The following is a 21,507-nucleotide window of genomic DNA, read 5'->3' as shown; positions in this document are numbered from 1 at the left end:
CCGTGGCCCCCTGGTGGTCCGCGACGGCATTGCAGGGGGTCCGCGACATGACCCTATGTTGATCAGTTCACCATTGAATTTTTTTATTTTTATAAATTCGTTTTGATATTTCAACACATTTCCAGATTACTCTTGAATATCGTGAAAATATCGTGTTACAGGCAGAATATCTGTGCAGGGGGAGGGGGCGTGGTGGCGGCTAGCGATGTACCCTGATAATTTCACATATTTAAGTGTTATAGGCAGAATATCTGTACAGGGGGAGGGGGCGTGGCGGCAGCGGTTACAAACACGCATGCGCGTGCAGGCACATCAGTGGGCCGCGAATTACTTTCTGGTCAGAATGGTGGTCCCTGGGACAAAACCAGTTGAAAACCCCTGCTCTATTGGATGGTATAATAAGATCCCATTCATGGAAGAGAGCTCTGGCACCTCCCTGCCCCCCGCCTGTAGCATGAAACTTTGTTTGAGGACCTTGATGTCTTTTGCTATTCACTTTCAGGCCACTAAAAACATTTTTTTTGCAGGTGTTTCACTAGCCCAACACGAACACTGGGTCTCATTCATCTATGTGTTTACATTTCACAGCTAATTCAACATAACATATGAACACAGGGTGCATTTTTTTGAAAATTAGACAAATCTAAGGCAAAACACAAAATTAGATACAATTAGACAAAAACTAAAAGTATTACTACTGAACTGTTTCCCCTTGGATGAGTGCTCTTGGCTGTATTTAATAATATATACAATATTTCATATACTAACCTATATTTAGATTTCTGCATTTAATATAAATAGTAAATAGGCTAATACAAATCATCTTTACATCTATATGTATCCTGTACATTTGCAATATTTTTGGTCACTGGAGTATAACATTGTTTGAACTCACCCTCTTGATTTTTGTAGGTAAGTGTGAGGTCTTGAACCCCATTTGAACCTACTGCTTTTGTATAGATCTTCGTCCCTACATAGGTTGTGTCCACTCGTACTATCTCCGACTGTCCTAACCGGTTGGTGCTGTGATATACTACATTACTGTTCACCTGATGAGGAAAGAAGTGTTTTAGATAAAAGGAGAGATCTCTGAAAGGAGGGATTAGCAATTCTAAAGTAGAATACATTTTTTACCTCTGCAAAGACAAACGGGCCATCAAAAGGCAAACACAGTTCTGCCGCTTTGATGGCTTTAACAGAGGTTGGGCCACATCGAAATTGTCCTGAAGGAGAGTGAAAAAAATAAAATATTTTCATTATATATTACATTTTTTACTTGCCTTAGTCAGTATTTAGAGTGTACATTTCTCATAACGGTATTCTAAAATACTGGTGAATTGACAAAAAAATGAATACACACCGTCACTGGTTTCTTGAGGTGTGGAATCCACCACCTGCCAGCCCGCAGCATTCCAGCGTCCAGGCAAGTCCCTCCTTGTCGTCCAGATCTCATTCCAGCAGTGGTAATTCCTTTAGATACAGATACATTTCTAAAATGAGCTCTGTGTACACAGTAGATACATAGCATCGAAGGACATGCTGCCTTAGAAGCATAGCATAGGTAAAATCAGGATTTAAGGGCTTGAGAGGACCATCTTTTGGAATATGGAGTGGGGTTTCCCTCTTCCTTATTCATGTGGAATGGTGCAGAAGGACGAGGAGAGAAATAGTGCGTGAGTCTAATGATTTCGATTTTACTTGGCCATTTTACTCACATTAGCATTAGGTTTTATTAAGCCAATTTATATACAGTATTACCTGTTACATGTCATATTATATTTATGGATATTATTTTGCGTGGGTGTCCGTAATTGCCTCCTTTGTGAACTCAGATAAGTCCTTGAATTACATTGTTTAATTATCATTTTGGTCATGACAAGCCATGAGCATATCAGTGATGGTTATTAATAACAAAATTGGAGTCAAATTGCTCAAGAGATAGTTTTGGCCATTAAGCGGTTTGATCAGGGTGCCAGAGAAGACAAATCATCCATTGACCTTCGGCCGCTGGACGGGTAGCTGTTAGCAGTGGCCAGCAGTGGTTCTTAGAAAATCAACCTACTGTGTTTGCTTGTTCCAGGGGAGAACCTCTGTTATAGACTAAAAAGCCTTTATGTGAGAAAGGTTTAAAGGGGGACTCTCTCTCCCCCCCCCCCCCCAAACCCTTTCCTTACCCTAACCAGGGTCTGTATCCAAGTCCTACTCTTACGCTCAGGTTCTACGGTCAGGGTCACTCCACCCTAACCCCCCCACCCCTTACTCCTTAGCCTGTGGTATGCCATAGTATAACAAAAGTGATGTTTAGATAACTAGGCAGTGTAACGTAAAATGTATTTTTGTGTCTATCCTGTTTATTAACCAGTTCTCTCCCATATAAAAAGTATTTTTGTGTATATCCTGTTTATTAACCAGTTCTCTCCCATATAAAAAGTATTTTTGTGTATATCCTGTTTATTAACCAGTTCTCTCCCATATAAAAAGTATTTTTGTGTCTATCCTGTTTATTAACCAGTTCTCTCCCATATAAAAAGTATTTTTGTGTATATCCTGTTTATTAACCAGTTCTCTCCCATATAAAAAGTATTTTTGTGTATCCTGTTTATTAACCAGTTCTCTCCCATATAAAATATCTTTTTGTGTATATCCTGTTTATTAACCTGTTCTTTTTCTTTGCTACCATCGCCTTACGGTATGAACACTAACAATGTACATCCTTCCTGAGCTGATCTACTTGCTCTTTGTCCTTAAGGGAGGCATCATACCATCGGCCAAGGCTCTTCACAGGCTTCTCAGAGACAGTTGGAATAGGCTCATCGCCAATGAGAAAGCGTTGGTCTGACAGCTTCCCCTTGACGATGGAGATGCTTCTGGACTTGCTCGGCTTGATCTTCATCCGAGCCAGCTCGATGTTATCTTGCAGCTTTTTCAGTAGCCGTACAGTGCAAGCCTTGGTCGTGGTGAGGGTGGTAAGGTCGTCCATGTAAGCTCTCACAGGCGGCAGCCTCAGGCCAGGTCTTATAAGCTGTCCTCCAACCACCCACCATGTACAATGTACAATACAATGTACAATGTAACAATACGCTTCCATCGCTTTCAGTGGGTGTGGCGTAGCGTGTGGAAATAGCATAACAGACTGGACTAGTGAGCTAGTTAGCAGGCTATCTAGTCACTTGTCTTTATATCAAAACTGTCATTCTGTTAAAGTAAGCCAAGGATTAAATATCTAACATACCAGGTAAGCCCTTACAAAGCCATCCAAGCCTTTCTTTTTAGCAAATGAAATGACCGAACGACGCCATAGTCCTGCAATTTTCACACCGTCAGAGACAACACCAAACACTCTGATTGGCCGCTGCCAAGGAAAAACGCTCCTCATTTGCATAGGATTAAACTTTCCCCAACTTTTTTTGCTCGCTTAGCCCCAAGTCGCTCTTCTACAAGAAATGAATGGGATTTAGAATTTCGCTTCTGTCGTGTTGCTGGCATGTGTTCGTGCCGTTAGTGTTTGCTGTAGCGGGGTTCAGGCTCTGGGTTCTGTAAAGTGCCTTGAGACAATTTCAATTGTTATTGGTGCTATATTAATAAAACTGAAGTGAATTCAATGTAATATTTTTAAGGTTGAGCAAGCCATTCCACTGTTCTGCATCAATCTGTAATCTTTGCAAACAACTGGTCTAATTGGATACAATGAAACACAGCATTGGCCATGTGTCAGCATACTCATTCTATGTAATGTTCTCACCAAATTGAGTCTCGAGTACGGCGCCTGTCCATATTCCCATTTTCATTCACATAGATATCAGTCTTTATATTTCCATCGTTGTCATGGGCAGAGTTGAAGTTGGTGATCACCCTGGATGGGATCCCCAGACACCGAAACACTGAGGAGGAGAAGTAGCACATAGAAAAGAGCTGCTGAGGTATTTGGATCTTATGAAATTATATGTAGCCTTTTCCAAATATAACCTCACTCCTTATTACTCGAGGAGGTATATTACTGACAGACTCCAGGACCCATGGATTTAAGCGTCCTTGCTCCCATGCCCAAGTTCTATTCCCATGGATTTTAGCATCTTTTTGTTTAAAACCAGAGAGCTAAGTTCCAGACACCTCAACGACTTGCCCTGCAGACACCTGCAACAATACAGTTGATACTGCTAAAAGCTAGCTGATGTACTTCATCTAATATAAAATATTTGGCATTATTGTACTGTAAAAGCTTTTCTTACATAGTTATGGGGTTTCTACCCTGAAACACAAAACTACTCAGTGAATGGCCCGTGTGGCAAGTAGGAAGGAGAGGTGTGCTCGTGTCCCTTTCCCTTAACCATATAGCCTCCTTTTAAAGGGAGAGGGAGAGTAAATACATGATGATTAAATAAATAGGCGCTTTGCATGCTGACTCTAGATTTGGTATTCAATATATTCAATCAATATATTCAATCAATACATTCAGATATTGCTTATCTGGTATCATAGGTCTATGTGCTTAGAAGAAAACTAAAGCTAATTAAAGCTACATGTAGGAATAAATTATGTAATCCTGAAATACTATAGTAATCTAGAAAATGCATGCCGGTTCCTGGATGTGTGTTTTGTTTTTTTGGTTGTCCGTGTTGAATTTCGTTTTATAAATTGTGTAAAGTTTCACAACAGAAACAAGAGATGGAGTCAGTTCTCAAACTCACAGGTATTCAACACGCCAGCATACACCCAACACTGTGCAAAAGACACAGGAACGCCATTCTGGTGGTGGTACTGCAGAAGGATCTCTGCGCTGCCAGTCCAGGAGGTGGGCGCTGTGCCGCCGCTATAGTTATTACTCCAGTTACCCACCAACACCCCGTTATCATCCTGAGAGTTGATCTGTACAAGTATATTATGTCATCATATTTAAAACATGTTAACAAACAATCATAATTGAATGGTGACTAATTCAAATAATTGATCATTTACATTATTATGTACCCTTTCATATCATATGACAGAAACAGCAACAACATTCAGTATGTAGAAGCGGAAGAGTGCACTTAAATGTTCATTGTGCTGTGAAATGATGGCGCTATTGTATTTGTGTCTGTCAGCTTTAGTGGCGAAAGGAATAAAACATAAAAAGGATGTACAGAAAGAAACAATCCCAGATGGTTTCCTCATCAGGCAGTGATGATACAGTAAGTTCAATAAAAAGACCTTGCCTGACTCACCACTGGTAACCCAAAGTGAATGTATGCTTTTTCTATGTCCCATTTCATGACATTTGTAAGAAAGGTATAAGAACTATATAGTTTCATCATTTTTCCCTGGCAGAATTGCCTTCACCCACCTTCTAACCCTGAATGTCTAACTTCACATCTGACAGCTTCTCCCTATGTGATTACTGTAATTGCAGAGTCTTTCTGTATTAATTACTGTTTTGTTTGTAAGTGGGTTCTTCAATAACCAAACTAACTTGAAGAGAATGTACTTTATATATCACGTCCAGTATGCAACAGGCTTACAACATGAAACATGCGACTTCATCAGTTAACATCTAGTATAGCTCTGCGCATGCGCCATCTAGCTGATGGTCATAGGCTTAACTGAACATAGCCAAATCATTATATGTTCATATCATTACAATTACAAGCAACAATATCAATTAAAAAGCATGTCTTCAGTTTTGTGCCATACAACCATAAGCCTGATAGGTCTATACGGTGTTCTTAGTGGTTTCGCGTAGCTGACTCTACCACACAAAATGTATTCCACAGCCTTACAAAGGTTTTGCACTGAAAGAGTGATTCTATATTGAAGTTGATCACAATGAAAGACTATTGTGTAATGATGAATGATGAGTCAAAGGTGATGTGCGTTAGGAGTATTAATAAAGGGTGGTTATCTATCTATCTATTAAGGTCAGGTTTCATTGTTGAAGGACTTTTTTAAGATCTTTTTTTTCATACAAAATACAGCCTAAAGCTAGAAATATTACGTAAACAGCCAACTCTGAAAGCACATATAAATCCTGACATTATTATACATCTGAGAAATCCAGGTCATACTTACAATTGCAGATCCCCTCCGGGCTACATTAGCAGCATATCTTCTGTTATCCAGCGGCATGTTAGTTGAGTTCAGGACAAAGAAACAGGCTTCCAGAACACCACGTTTGTGCTGCTCAGGAGAATCACTTGCTTTAGAGATGCAGACTACATTCAAATATCGTGTAGGGCATGATCAATACAAAACCTACAATCCATTTCTTAAATATAAATGAAAGTGAAAATTGTGGTGAAATGCATTTAAATTTTTCACCCAATTCCATTACAGTTAAGCTCCAGTCATCCGCAGTAAATTAAAATCAATTTGATTCAGCTCCATTGACCCTTAAAAGTGGTACCGAACTGAATACTGATACTGAACATCAAAACAAATGATAATAACATTGTGTCATGGTTCTCTGATTTTCACCTGTCCATAGTTCCATGGCCTCTGGTACACATTGTGAGTTTCTCCATTGTGGATTACTCCATGTTCATTGAGAACGTACTCTCTCCTCTGACTCTCGTTATTTAAGAAGACGCCATCCTCTATAACAAAAGACAAACAGTGTATGAATATACAGTAGCATAGCGGAAAACTTAGAGTATTGAAGTGCTCATTGCTTTTTTCATTTCTTTTATGATCTGGTGTGTCATTAAACTACCACGGTCACAATTGTGATGAATATTTTAGCTGTACTTAAAACTGTAATGTAATGTAATGATACATTATAGCTTAATATTGACATGCTGTCATTGAATCTTACCCGGGCACCATGCATTGAACAGGATGTAAAAGTCTGTGTTGGGGTCTCTCTTTGTCCGAAATTTTCCCAAAGGCGTCACCACGATCACATGCAGGGAATACTTTCCCACAATGCAGTCTGCTAAAGGTGTTATTTTCACAGTTACTGCGTTACGGTTCACAGTGTTCCTGGTTTGCCACTTATTCCCAGTACTGGCTCCTAGATTCAGCGCGATGTAAGTCTCCTTGTCAGAGAGGAAGTTATGACCTGTGGAATGATAAGGCTAGGCATTACAATTCATTTGCATTCTATCAAAGGGATTTAAACCAACTCTTAGGTTAGCCTGACAGGGTGAAATTGTGCATTATTCATCTATCCTTTTTCTGTTTCTCCCTCTCTTCTCAATCATACCTGTCTTTAGAGACCCATGAATATGCCGAATAGCAAACTATCCATGCATGCATCTCTAACCTTAATAACATGATGTACTGCCCCTACAGCAGATTCAACAACTTGAAAGTGGAAGTAGGCCTACTTATCATTGTTTTCTGGTCATGTTTCTAACTAGATTTAGGGAGCTCTAAGGAGGATGTCTTCATATGTATGACTGCATTAGCATGTGCCAATCATATTGGGCCCTACTCATCATTCTATCTAAACAGAACTATCCTAGTTCATCATAAAATGTTCATGAAACAGGCACTGCTGTCTCACCCTGTGAACTCTATTCCAGTGTAGCCTACTCAAGATCCCAACCCTGTGAACTCTATTCCAGTGTAGCCTACTCAAGATCCCAACCCTGTGAACTTCATTCCAGTGTAGCCTACTCAAGATCCCAACCCTGTGAACTTTATTCCAGTGTAGCTTACTCAGCATCCCAACCCTGTGAACTCTATTCCAGTGTAGCCTACTCAACATCCCAACACTGTGAACTCTATTCCAGTGTAGCCTACTCAAGATCCCAACCCTGTGAACTCTATTCCAGTGTAGCCTACTCAAGATCCCAACCCTGTGAACTCTATTCCAGTGTAGCCTACTCAAGATCCCAACCCTGTGAACTTTATTCCAGTGTAGCCTACTCAAGATCCCAACCCTGTGAACTCTATTCCAGTGTAGCCTACTCAAGATCCCAACCCTGTGAAATTTATTCCAGTGTAGCCTACTCAACATCCCAACCTAAAGTGAACTCTATTCCAGTGTAGCCTACTCAACATCCCAACCTAAAGTGAACTCTATTTCAGTGTAGCCTACTCAAGATCCCAACCCTGTGAACTCTATTCCAGTGTAGCCTACTCAAGATCCCAACCCTGTGAACTCTATTCCAGTGTAGCCTACTCAACATCCCAACCTAAAGTGAACTCTATTTCAGTGTAGCCTACTCAACATCCCAACCTAAAGTGAACTCTATTCCAGTGTAGCCTACTCAACATCCCAACCTAAAGTTGTCCTTTTCGGTTCATCAGACAAATGCTCATCATAAAATTCAAATATAAATTTAAATATAAAATATACGTTTAATTATTTCTAAATTTTTAGAAGTCTTTAGTCAAAATGTGTTTAATAACTGTATGCTAAGCAGTCAAGCACTGTCAGAAATCTCCCTTTGTGCTGCTTTTCACAAGATGCTGCAAAACAACAAAACTTACCAATTGTAAACTCCAAGATGACCTTATCTGTTGGAGTGTACGCACGGTCAAAGGTGACAGTCAGGGTGAACTCCTGACCCCGCCGTATGATGAGGCCCTCATGTTTAAAGGAGTTGGTCCGATGTGCTGCTTTGTTCTTGTCCTTGTGCAATTCCACACTCTGCACCACCAATTTATCTGGAGATGAAGAATAGACAGACTTACACACAAAACTCTCATTGAATTAATGAATAACACATGTATTGTCGTAGCCTATGTTTAGCACCGTATTACCATATGCTGGTACATTATTGGAGAAAGTGAGAAGGTGGGCATCCCCTGTTGAATTTATCACACATCGCTACTGCTAAGAAATGATCAATGGATAAGATATTCTCTTTAAAAGCATCCCATAGACCAATTGAAACAGGCAATTCCTTATTCTATCAAATATGACTAAATGCAAACTAATTTCAAATACCAGGGCACTGGTTCTTAAATTGAACGCGCGTTTCTTTGACACCTGAATTTGCATTCATAAACGCCCCGCCAGCTCCTTATAAGGCGTGTGCAGAATCCACAGAATCCACAGGCAACGCGAAAGCAACTTGAGACTTCCATATAGTGCATTTTAAAATACTACTCTCACACAGTCAGCGTGGGTTTTGCTTGAACTTTACTGGAGCGACTTTCAACATGTAACCATCACGTCTACAGCCTGTATGCCTAGTGCATTCTGGGTAATGCAGTTCACTTAATCTGCGCAAAACAACACACAGTCCAGTAAACGCAGACCTAACTTCACCGGTGCAGAAGTGGAGGTACTGTTGCAGAATGTAGGTGTGTCCATTCTATTCCACTATGGCTATATCCACGCAATTGAGTTTAGTGCTTATTTTTTATTCACTGCCATTTGCAGTAGTATTATGTTGGTCATATAACAGGAACATGTTGAAAACGAGATTACATTTTAAATGGATTTATCTCCTTATTAAAGTAGGTCCTGGTTTGTAAATACCTAAAGAAATCGAGTTTTTCTAAACCATACTTCTCTGAAATTTTCTGAAAACTATCCAGTTCTCTCTTTGATCAAATTGAACAGTAAGAAGTGATGCCAATTCTATGCCAATATGTAAACCTCCCATCAATCCTTGCCGGTCTAAAGTCCGGGTCAAAAGCGACCCATCTCAACAGTCTAGATCGTCTTTCAAGTAGTGGTGATTTACATTCCTTAAACCAGATTCTAAGAGGAACTTCAGTCCATTGATTTAAACTTTTATCATGCTGCCCATACAAGATTTTGCTACCTAATATGGATTTCAGCAGTATATCTAGCTGTGAAGTTTCCAAATCTTTCCATTTTGCTATATACACTGGATTACAGCAACATGCTAGTGGTCTTAATTGTGCCGCCTTGTAGTAGTCTGTTAAACATGGTAAAGATCTATCCCCTTTTTCTTTAGAAAGTTGCAGTGTTTTGAATTAAATTATTGGTCTTCTACCCCCCCCCCCCCCCCTTATGAATCTTGATATCCACTTATCCCATTCATTAAATTGTTGCAGTGGTACTATAACTGGTAGGGATTGAAAATAAATACAAAAGTCGGGGGAGTACATTCATTTTTATCGTTTCTATTCTATTATGCATATCTAAAGGCAATTGGGACCACCTGTCAATATCTGCCTTGATGTTTTTACTTATGGGGCCATAATTGCTATCATATATTTTGGAAATGTCTTTTGGTATTTTAATTCCCAGATACTTAATGTCTGATGAGGTCCATTTGAAATTAAATCTATTTAGCATGTCTTTCTGAAGGGAGTAGTTATAACTTAGAGTTTGTGTTTTTTGCACGTTTAATTTATACCCAGAGTAAGTTCCAAAATCTTTTAGCAAGGACATCAGTATAGGAATGCTGACCTCTGGTGTCGTAATAAAGAGCAAAACATCATCTGCATATAGACAAATCTTCTGCTCTAAACCTCTAACTATGACTCCTTTTATCACTTCATCATCCCTGATTAACTGTGCCAGGGGCTCTATAAATAAAGCAAAGAGGGCGGGGCTGAGGGGGCAGCCTCGGCGACAGCTTCTCTCCAAGTTGACAACCTGAGAGAGGTGTTCATTAATCTTTATTCTGGCGTTTGGTGAGGAGTATAGAGTTCTTATGCAGTTAATAAAATCATCCATAAAGCCAAATCTTCTCAACGTCAAGTACAGATATTTCCAGCGAACCGAATCGAACACCTTTTCCGCATCTAAACTAATCACTGTGGCTCCAATATTCCCCTTAGATCGATAACGTGTAGCACCTGTCTAATATTATCTTGTGTCTGTCTTTCACGCACAAAGCCAGTTTGATCTGGATCCACTAGTTCTACTATTATAAGCTCTAACATTTTTACTAATATTGATGCATACAATTTGTAGTCTATATTGAGTACAGAAATTGGCCTATATGTGCTACATTCTTTTCTGTCCTTCCCCTCTTTAGGAATAACCAAAATGATTGCCTCCCTCCATGTACTTGGTGGTTCACCTTTTTTAAGTGTATAGTTGAAGCAATCAAAAAGCATAGGCACTATTTCATCCTTAAAGGCCTTGTACCACTCCGCCGGGAAGCCGTCCGTTCCCGGAGCTTTATTAGCTTTTAATCTAGAAATTGCTTTCCCTATTTCCTCCATTGTAATCTCTGCCATCAGGGCTTTATTCTGTTCTTCACCTATAGAGGGTAGATCTAATGACTCCAGAAATGAATTTATTTGCTGAGGGCTAGTCGTATTTGGTTCCTTATATAAGTCTCTATAGTAATTTTCAAAAAAAAGTTCAATATCCTTCAATTTATGGCATCATTTTTTTGTTCCAGGGTCCCTAATTTCATATATGGAGCTGTCTGCTTGTTGTTTCCTTAACCTCCATCCCAGAAGCTCCAGGGCCCTTGGTCCATTCTCATAATATCTCTGCTTTGCAAATTTGGCTTTTTTTTCTCTAATTCTTCCTCACATAGTTTGTTTATTTCTTTTCTGACATTTCTTATTTGGTTTATAATACAAGGTTCCTTACTTTCGATGTGTTCCCTCTCTAAAACTTTAGGATTCTCTTCTAAATCAGACAGCTTTTTATATCTTTCCTTTTTTCTGTGTGAGGTCAATGCTATACATTTTCCTCTGATCACTGCTTTTGCAGCGTCCCACAGAACACTTGGCGATACTTCTCCATTATTGTTATTGTCCATATAATCTTTAAATTCTTTCTGCACATGTTCCTTGCATGTCCTGTCATTCAAGATGCTTGTATTAAGTCGCCAAAGCATGTTTTTCTTTTTATTATCCAGGTGCACAGTTAAATAAACAGCTGAGTGGTCAGATATGTCTCTGACTCCTATCCTACAATCTTTAAGTCTGTGTCTGTCTGAGTTGTAAGTAAAAAAGTAGTCAATTCTTGAGTATACACCTTTACTTGCTGAATAGAATGTGAATTGTTTTTCTTTTGGGGGGATCCCTCCATACATCGATCAGTCCTAGCTCCATAAATAATTTTTTTGTTATCCTGGCATTAGGAGTTATCCTCTTAAATGTATTGGAGGAGTCATGTTTAGGTTGTAACTGAATGTTCCAATCTCCTCCACATATTAAAACACCAGAGGCCTCAGAAGCTATCAAATCAAAAATTTCCCTGATACAAGAATGGTCCTGCCCTGGTGGATTATACACATTGACTAATGTTACTTCTTTCTGGTCAAGATATCCTTTAACAAAGACATATCGACCCTCACTGTCACAAAATGTAGAGACCAGTTGGAAATTCACTCTGTTAGAAATTAGTATCGCTACTCCTCTCCTTTTCCCTCCTTTTATTTGATCTTATATTCAGTCTATGAAAAAATATATAATTATATTAATAATTCCTCTTAGTAGGTTGAAATCGAAGCAACAGATAGTTTTAACGCTAACATAACAAGGGCATACAGTTGCATCCCTTAAAGCAAATTACGTTAATAAATGTCCTTGACTGGGCAGTAATCTTGCTTACCCGATTCTTTGCCGTTTAATATGAGTAATCATGTGTCAGTCTGTTACCTCCAGATCCCCCTCTATCTTGGCCGGTGAAAACCTTGCAGCTTCTCCTTAATCCACTCTTGGCGGGTCTGTCGGCTGGGTGCAGCTCCCGCTCGCCGCCAGGTCCTCCTCATCCTCTCCGGGAACGCAATCTCATCAGCCGACTTCTCCAACTCGACAGAGATTCCCCTGGTCTTTAAGTCCCGTGCCGCTTCTGCTGCGCTCTCATAGGTTATCGGCCCACCGTCGAAGAAGACTCGTAGCTTGGCTGGCGGTGGTGTTTGGAATCGTATTCCTTTTTCCCGAAAAATTCTCCTTATTTGAGCATACTGCTTCCTCTTTGCCAAGGTTTCAGCGGGCTAGTCGTGGTCAAAGTAGATCCTCCTGTCGCTGTGGTAGATCTCCTTCTTCTTCCATGCAGTGTAACACCAGTTCTTTAGTTTTAAACTCCTGGAAGTATGCAATCACTGACCTGGGCTGCGCATCACTGGGTGGCCGGGGGCCGAGCGCTCTATGGCATCGCTGTATGCCAAGTTCAGCTTCGGCGAGGGGCTCCAACTCTTTTTTAATGAAATGATCAATAAACTGCTGAATATTGTTTCCCTGAGTCCCCTCTGGGATGCCATAAATGCGAAGATTTTTTGCCTCGAGCGTGCTTCCATGTCTGTAAGCTTCATCTGTAAACGTTCCTGAGTTTGTAGGGAGCTACCCAGCATCTCCTTGAAGTCAGCGTTCCACTCTTCTAGGTCGGCTATGCCTCACCCACCCTGTCAGTTGTAGCTTTGAGGTCGGTTACCACTTCGCCCAGCTTCTGTTTAATTTCCTCTCGTATGCCCAATTCGGACTTCATCTCCCTGGCCATATTTCTTATGTCTTCTCGTATGGCGGCGATGTTACCTTCCATGTCCACCGTAGCGGTATTTTGGCTGCGACCACCAGGACATTCTCGACGTTCGTCCATGATGGCCCCTTCAGTCGCTGTTTTATCAGTTTTGTCCCCTTTCCCTTGTGGCTTTCCCTTGCTCTTCTTGTGTTTCTCCCCTTCAATCATTATTGAGCACACATTTTAAGTCAAACGTATTTAAATTGGGGAATGAACTCCGACCGACCGCGAGGTTTTGTTTAAGCGACCGTTCGCTTCAGTCTCATCGCTGGAGTGTTCCAGCATTTTATTAGTCTTGTTACCATAACAATTGCTATTACTGTTTGTCCTTCAAATTAATTTGGATGGCAGATGAATAAGTGTCATGTGAAGGGCAGATGAACACACGTCATGCCCATTAGCCCTCCAGGATATACACTATGTACCTCTCTGCATGACATCAGCATGACATTGCCAAATATATAGCCAAAAGACAACAGTTACCATGTTAGAAAGCTTTTATCATCTGGGCTGTTTGTGGTGTTTTCAAAAGTTTTTGAACTACCTTTTAGGTAGTTTGTTTGCTAGTTTCAGACCACATTATCTTACTGCTCCTTAAAGCAATTTGTGGGCTATTATGAGTTGTTTCCATGGTTTTAAATATTACTACTTACTTTGTACCGATTAGTTGTTGCCATGATACTAGCCACTTAGTGCTGTAAAGTGCTACCATATCTTTTATTCCTTTTCTCAGACAATTTTTTTTCCACACAGAAACATATACATGCTCTATAAAGTATGGCATACCGTCCTGATCCAGTGGTCCACGAGGAAGAAGAGCCCCTTCAAAGGGTTCAAATTCAGGCAGATCATCCAGGGCAACATCATCAGTGGTCCCCCTGGGGACATTCTTTCTCCCTTGGTAGGACTTGATGGGTTCAGGAATCACGAGTTCAGGAGGGTCGGAATATAAATATGACATGGTGGACACGGGAGCAGTTGTGCAGGATAAGATCTAGGATAGAGTCAACACCAAGTAAGATGATATTTGGCCATGACAAAAGTGTGATGAGATACAATTCGCTTGCAGTGAGCAAATTCATTTACAGTTTGAGATGAGAATCTTGAGATGAAACTCTCTCTGCCTACATACCTACAACATCTACAGCAGGTATTGATAATACAGTAAAAGTGTATCTATAGGGGTTTATAAGGGCCAGTACAAACCAAAGTACTTGGTGGACTGATTAGCAAATAACCAAACAATGCCCTGCATCTGATCAAGGACAACGAGAGTATAGGAAAGAGTGTTTTGGACTATCTAAACCTAACTCTATTATGTGCAGATGTTTTGGACTATTTTAACCTAAAGATCTAAACCTTCCTGCATTCTGTGCAGATGTGCATAATCATTCTAAAAACACAAACATTGTTCAAATCATTATAGCCACAAACCAAAACAAGCACAGTGCACTGTGTGCATCTCTTACCTGAAGATACTGAGATTCTGGGTTCAGTCAGAAGAAGTTTAAAGTCAAACATACAAACTATCCATATTTATAGACCAGAAATCCCCATGTCCCCACCCACATCACCCACAGTGACCTGACCCAACAACAGGGTCACTATGATTTGACTTTCAGGAAAATGAAGGAAACTGCTTAACAAGCATTACACAAGTGAGCAAACAAGAGAGATGGATGAATTGGCAAAATATTCAAAAAAAAAAAAATTTCAGATCATATTCATGAAGATATTTCATTCAATGTATATGAATGAATGGATATCAACAGAATTAAATGATTAGTGTATATGAAATATAATAATAGTCCGTAATAATGCTGATTATAGATAGTTGATACTGCTAACACTAAGAGTTTTGGACTGACTCATTATTTTCATATTAATGTCCCTTTAATTGGAAAAGCTATTTATTGACAGATCACTATGGAACTTCCTTAATACTACTGAGTTGTCATGACATTTGCTTAGTAAAATGAACTGTTTCTCTCTCTATCAATGTCCATGATATGTTTATCAAACTGCTTATGTTAGTGTTGACAACTTTTTACTTGAGTTAGCATTGCCTACCTAACATCCATGACTCTGTTGCATGAAGCAGCTAAATTACCTTTCCTTGGGCTAAAAGACATTTAAACTCCAAAAGATTATTGGTTCAAATATAGCCAAACAAACTGGTCTTTTCAGTGAACTCATTTTGTGAAATGAATGTTGCTGAAATGAAGAATCTGAAGAATTCTTAGAAAAGGATTCACTTCTGTCGAGAAGAGGGCAAACTCCTTGCAGTTCCCTCCGGGCCAACGACCAAAAGCTTTTGGCCCTCTGATCAAAGGTGGGGTTAGCTGTGTCGGGTCAGAGATGGTCAGTGGCAAGAAGCTAACTAGCCCATCAACTAACCCAAAATCAAGGCCCTGCAAGACAAAACACAGCTAGCTGAAATGAGCATTATCTGTAATTAACATTATATGTAATTCCAGTACAGAATTTATGTGATACAGGAGTATGAGGAGTCTGTTTATCTTCTATACTGTACACACACACTTTATCTGATACTCCAAACATCTTACCATTTGCTACCATTTTGTCACTGCTTTGTAAGCAGTTTGCCCAGGGTTTGGTTGCTGATCACTGCAGGTTGTCTGTAAGTCGCTTTGGATAAAAGATTCTGCTAAATACCTTTCCTTTACCTTTATGGTATGTAACTGAGTCATTCTGTTTGGTTTTACATACATTTGAACTCATGAAGGCAGATAAGATCTCTGTAATCAGGTGAAAATCACCGTGCTTGTTTAACTCTTGGGCTTTGGCAGTGAAAATCACTGTGCTTGTTTACCTCTAGGGCCTTGGCAGTGAAAATCCCTGTGCTTGTTTACCTCTTAGGCCTTGGCAGGGGAAATCACTACCTCTAAATACTTTTTGGTCATCACCTAATTCACTTCAGAACTACCAGCTGCACTGGCCTCAGCTCTTACTCCAGGCACTGAAGATGGCACAAGCACATCCACACCTCATATCGACCTACTAACTGATTGTGTGACAAGTGTGCTTCCTTCAACCCTTGACACCGTTGCACCACTGAAAAAGAGAAATGACTCACCTCATGGTACACTGACCAGACTCGTGCACTACTCAAAAACTACAAAGAATATGGTACTCCACCAAACTCCACCGTACTCCAGGTGTAAGCTATAAAAAGAGATGTTTTGATGCAAAATCAATTAATTACTCTTCATTGATTTAAAACAATAAAAACAGACTAACAAAAGACTAACAAAATTCACAATGTAATCAAACTTTCTGTTCCTATAACAGTTTTATGACCTTTTTCAATAATACAATTTTAACAATAAGAGAAAGCATTCAGTCTCCTCCCCCTCCATGATGTGGTAGCCCTTTCAGGATGCACTATGACTACCTCTGTAGATTCTGATTCTGATGTGCTTTTAATGAAACCCAAGCTGGAGGGTAGTTTCTCTCAAAGTAAAACATTCCTGCTCTGATTTGAGCTGCCCAGTAAAACCACTCAAGATTTGGTAGTTGTAAACCACCTCTATCATAGAAGAAATTCATTTTAGTATATCCCTGGAAGTTGAACAACATTCTACATTATGTTATCCTTATTTTATCATAATTCTATCCTTATATAACTACAATTCCATGCACCATGTCAGCCAACATAACTAAACATAATTCATCAAAACGAATCATATATAAAATTCCCAACATAAATAAAATGGGGCTACAGAGAGCATGTGCTGTGCTGTACTGTGCTGTGTAGGGGGGCCTTTACGTATCCCGGATACAGCATGCAGTCAGTGTGGTGGCTGTTGCCAGCCAGTTGTGCACTGTTGTTGTATCCTGCCACCCTTGCTATCCTTGTATAACTAAAATTTGCGTGCACCATGTCCGCCAACCATAACTAAACAAAACTCAACAAAACTAAATACAAACTAAATTATCGCATCTCCTTCTTCATCTCCTTTTATATCATATTATGCTTTGGCATTAACACTGATAAAGTGGCCATATTACCTACTGTTAATTGTTTACCTACATTTTTCTCTTTATCTGTTTATTAAATTGATGATTACTAACCAGGGTTTCTCTCTCTTATCGTGTGACCATTGTTTCTCATCACCATAACCATTAAGTACATACACACAGGTACACACAGCTGAGCTCTGCCCACTTGTCCAGACTGTCTCCGTTGTGGGATTCTGCTGTAGTCTCTCCACTTGATCTATTCTACCCTGCTACGTATTCTGTACTAGCCTATTTACCCGTAATGTAAATGTAAATAATTGCCACCATCGACATAGTTCCTTCATGTTATCAGGGAGTTTTTCCTCGCCCCTGTCCCATATGTGCTTGCTCTAAGGTGGGTTCAGGTCCAGGGCTCTGTAAAGCGCCTTGAGACAATTTAACTGTTTTGGCGCTATATTAATAAAATGTAATTTAATTTACATTACTACCTAATAATATTAATTGTTGTGTTTTGTTATTCTAATTCCTGCATGTGTAAGATATATGCAAAAGCCCATGCTTCTTATGGGCTATGAACAGAAGTAGTAGCTTCAGCAGTTGGTGTTTGGCATTGTAGTGGCACTTGGCTTACTTCAGGCCTCTGAAAAGTCAAGGGCAGAGTTCGCGTAAATGGTGTTTACATAAGAAAACAGAGAGATTTTAGGTTTGCTTAGAAACGTAAGCACATGGGAGAATCTGCCCTAAGTCTCTCCCTCTCTCTCTCCCCCTCTCCCTCTCACCCACTCACTGACACACACAAAGTACTTATATTCGAAATTATTACTTATACTTGAATTAAAATACTCGAAATTTGAAACTTTTTAATGATCATCAGAAGAAAACTTGTATGGTAATTGCAATGTATGTCCAATAGGTGGCACTGCAGTGTTTTACGGTGAATGGCATTTTCATGATCATTTGATTTATTTTATAAGACATTTACTATAAAGATCTATGAGGACCAATATTGGACAAATGTGAGTTCTACCTTGAATTATGTGAAATGTTACATGTAATATACATTAATAGGGTTACATTTGAGCAACAAAGTGTACTGGATTATAATCAAGGACCTACCTTTAATGTTAGGACTGCCTAGACACTTTTACATCCAGGTTTAATACACGTTTCTTTTCCTTAGCTTATCATGTGTCTTAGAAAATGTAAATTGTTTTCTGTTGTGTGTTTGATTGTTCTATTGTTTGAAAATCAGCCTCAAATATTACATCAAGTTGAACCATGAAAAGTACTAATGTTGGATTCCTCATATTTAATGTACCAGCTTAAACGAATGTGGTTTGTGTGACTGTCAAAGTGAAACTGTTAATAAATCAATATTCACGATGGTGCTTGGCAAACTAATCCTTGTGAAAAATTGAAAAAATACACTATTTGGATTCAGCATGTCTTTCTTTGTGAGAAGAGAAACCAGTCTACAATTATGGTTATATGTACATTATTTTATTATAGGCATATGGCCTACAGTGATAGCCATATATAGCATTTAATTCAGACAGTCAGAGTAGTCTTAAGTGATGACATAGGCCTGCATATATAGGCTACTTGCCAACAACCTGTGTAGTGGATGTTATATCGCACTATTTCTGGAAATGAATCGATCTAATCTGATCACACACTAGATCTAGACTTCTTTTACACACACAACATATGTTCATGAAAGATGATAGAAATTCCAAAACTTTGGCAAGAGTTCTCTTGTCTGAACAATACTGCTGTATTCTATGATAAAATGTACGAAAAGTTACAAAGTAAGATATTTCAACCAAATCTCATTTCTCACATTTATCATGATGTCTGTGCTCTCCAAATTCAGCACAAGAATATTAACCCTTATTAAGGGATATATTTGCACATGCAATCTGGTGGCCATCTTGGTTCACACGCCGAATCTCTGCATTGAATTGACCCTAGAAAAAGAAGAGATTTAGTAATGTGTTATTGTTGGTTTGCATTAGACAAATATAAATCTAGATATAGCTGCTAACAGCAATTCACAGGATGCAAGAGGAATGCAAAAAAAAACAAATGGAAAAATTCTGAATCATTAGATTCAGCAGGTGGAAGACGATTAGAATTTTGAAATTGAAATGTTGGCAAATGTGGCCAGTAAAATCATAGCTACCTAGTTTGAACTTTGTAGGTTTAGCAGTTCTACTGATGCAATTGCACAAAATATGTCATGAGTCCACAGAATGTCCTGATAATTAAGTGAATCAAATTTCACCATGTTTTGACTTTTACATCACACAATACTGGCCATAGAGTCAATATAGATCACATCCTTAAATTTAAGCAAGAATCCGACTCCCTGCAATATCAAGATAGATGATGCGTTATGTGGATGGTAAAGCCTAATGGTGCATATAGAAAGGAAGACAATGACATTTAGTAGCCTGTGTAACAAAACTGTTAAATATAAAATTGCCTACTTACTTAAACATTTTGTTTTGATTAGGCTACATGTCAGTATATTAATGAATAAGAAACTAGATGATCATTGTTGGTGGGGTAGTGGAATCATACTCCTACTATATCCGCATTCAAGACGGTCAAGGAGGCATCCAACTTAGCATATAGTGAAGACATCTGTTATCAAGCAGTGGTTCCTCTAGGACTTCTGTTTTCAGCAGCAGTGCTACAGGGCAGCCATAAGCCCATAACGCTTCTTAGGATGTTTTTTTAATAGAATCACAAATCATTAATTGTCTAATCGGTATTTGATATATTTACCCATATTGTCTTATTTACTTAATAGAAACTGTGAAATAGTGAATACATACACCCGAGTGATATTTAAAATCATCCAAATTTGTGTACTATATACTTTACACTGAGTGTTTTTTTATATTCAGTTTAAAACAAATGTACTTGATGTGGGACAGTGATGACCACTAACTTAAATCTCCTTCATTCTGTAGTTCCTTCTGCTGGCTTTACTCTTGAAGTGACCTTATTATATAGGTGCTTTTTACACACTTGGCAACATGTCATACTAAACCCATTGATGGATGACCGATCAGATGAGATATACACTTGGCAACATGTCATACTAAACCCATTGATGGATGACCGTCCAGATGAGATATTAACACAAAGTCTGAAGCAGGAAGGATTAACTTTTAGGTTATAGCCTTTAAACTCAGCCCTCACTGCCTAAATGACCTTAGTTATTTTCCCCGTAGGTTAGTCTTATACTAATAAACTATAAGGTATTTGCTTGTGCGTGATATGTTATGTTATGTTATGTTTCGTCATGAATAATAAACCAGGCTGTAATGTGACATGTTAAAGTGAGGGAGCACTGTATGGGAGACTGAGGCAAGTTATCACATGGGTAAATTGTCACACTCTTAATTCCTCCAAAACCAGGGGTACTATCTTAAAACTGAAGTTACATTGTGACACACACCACTAAGTCAACATCTTGTTTACCTTTAATCAAAGTCACCCTAAACGGATGTGAGCACAATATTCTAGCACCACCTTTCCCCTAACAAAGTAAAAATATGACATATAACATCGACAATGGGTATTAACATTTTTTACTTTTCTATGGTTAGAAGTGATAGTAGTGTGTGATTTGATTCTTAAAGTATAGTTTTAGCTTGAACCACCCTGGAGATTTAGCCAGTATTTGCAGCATGTTAGCCTGTGAGTTTGGGGAAAGTTGTCACAGTAAGCAGGAGGCAAGTTGTCACATGTGTTGTGTTAATATGGAGACGCAACTTGTAGGGTATATCACTTTGTTTACTTTGGTTCACTGCAATGTGGCACAACATTTGAAAATCCCTATTATGTGGGCAGGGAAAGAAAAGGCAAGTGCAGAAAGGGAAGAAATTGTCGAATATGGGAAGGAAAAAGAGGGCAACAAAACAGTACATTGCAAAGGCTCATCATCAGATGAGAACAAGTGTTTCTACCCTGTCTGTGTGGAACTGGGTGTCATTTTAAAACAGACAGCCAAAGGAGACTTGGGTTCAATGTGTGGGATTCAGCAAATGGTACATACTTTATGTAGGCTACCTCAGGAGAATTATGACTTTGAATGACAGACCATAGGTATTGATCTTACAATTGAGCCTGCCACCATTGTTCTGACTGATAGGCATGGTTTGCCATGTTTTAGAAAT

General features: G+C 39.2%; 1 protein-coding gene across 1 annotated transcript; it reads right to left on the bottom strand.

The window, feature by feature from the left end:
- Positions 1 to 809: 809 nt before the first annotated feature.
- On the bottom strand, positions 810 to 14,294 carry LOC116224361 (coagulation factor XIII A chain-like). Its single transcript, XM_031583723.1, has 13 exons — positions 14,120 to 14,294; positions 13,217 to 13,491; positions 12,923 to 13,010; positions 12,506 to 12,745; positions 8,413 to 8,589; positions 6,788 to 7,033; positions 6,451 to 6,569; positions 6,046 to 6,153; positions 4,689 to 4,866; positions 3,743 to 3,881; positions 1,361 to 1,470; positions 1,135 to 1,223; positions 810 to 1,049 (listed from the first exon to the last, which is right to left on the bottom strand). Exons 1-13 carry the CDS (start codon positions 14,292 to 14,294, stop codon positions 810 to 812), a joined length of 2,184 nt encoding a protein of 727 aa, XP_031439583.1.
- Positions 14,295 to 21,507: the final 7,213 nt, after the last annotated feature.

The sequence above is a fragment of the Clupea harengus genome, chromosome 17 (assembly GCF_900700415.2).
Source record: "Clupea harengus chromosome 17, Ch_v2.0.2, whole genome shotgun sequence".
NCBI classification, from domain to species: Eukaryota; Metazoa; Chordata; class Actinopteri; order Clupeiformes; family Clupeidae; genus Clupea; species Clupea harengus.
The sequence above is the reverse complement of the archived record's forward strand: the minus strand, read 5'-3'. Positions and strand labels throughout refer to the sequence as shown.

Excerpts from the sequence above, each read along its gene's own strand:
- LOC116224361 (XM_031583723.1), bottom strand. The coding sequence starts at position 14,294 with ATGTCATATTTATATTCCGACCCTCCTGAACTCGTGATTCCTGAACCC. Across the intron at positions 8,590-12,505 it reads GATTAAGGAGAAGCTGCAAG|ATAAATTGGTGGTGCAGAGT; the intron begins GTTTTCACCGGC and ends CTTCATCTCCAG. Across the intron at positions 6,570-6,787 it reads GTTCAATGCATGGTGCCCGG|AGGATGGCGTCTTCTTAAAT; the intron begins GTAAGATTCAAT and ends CTTTTGTTATAG.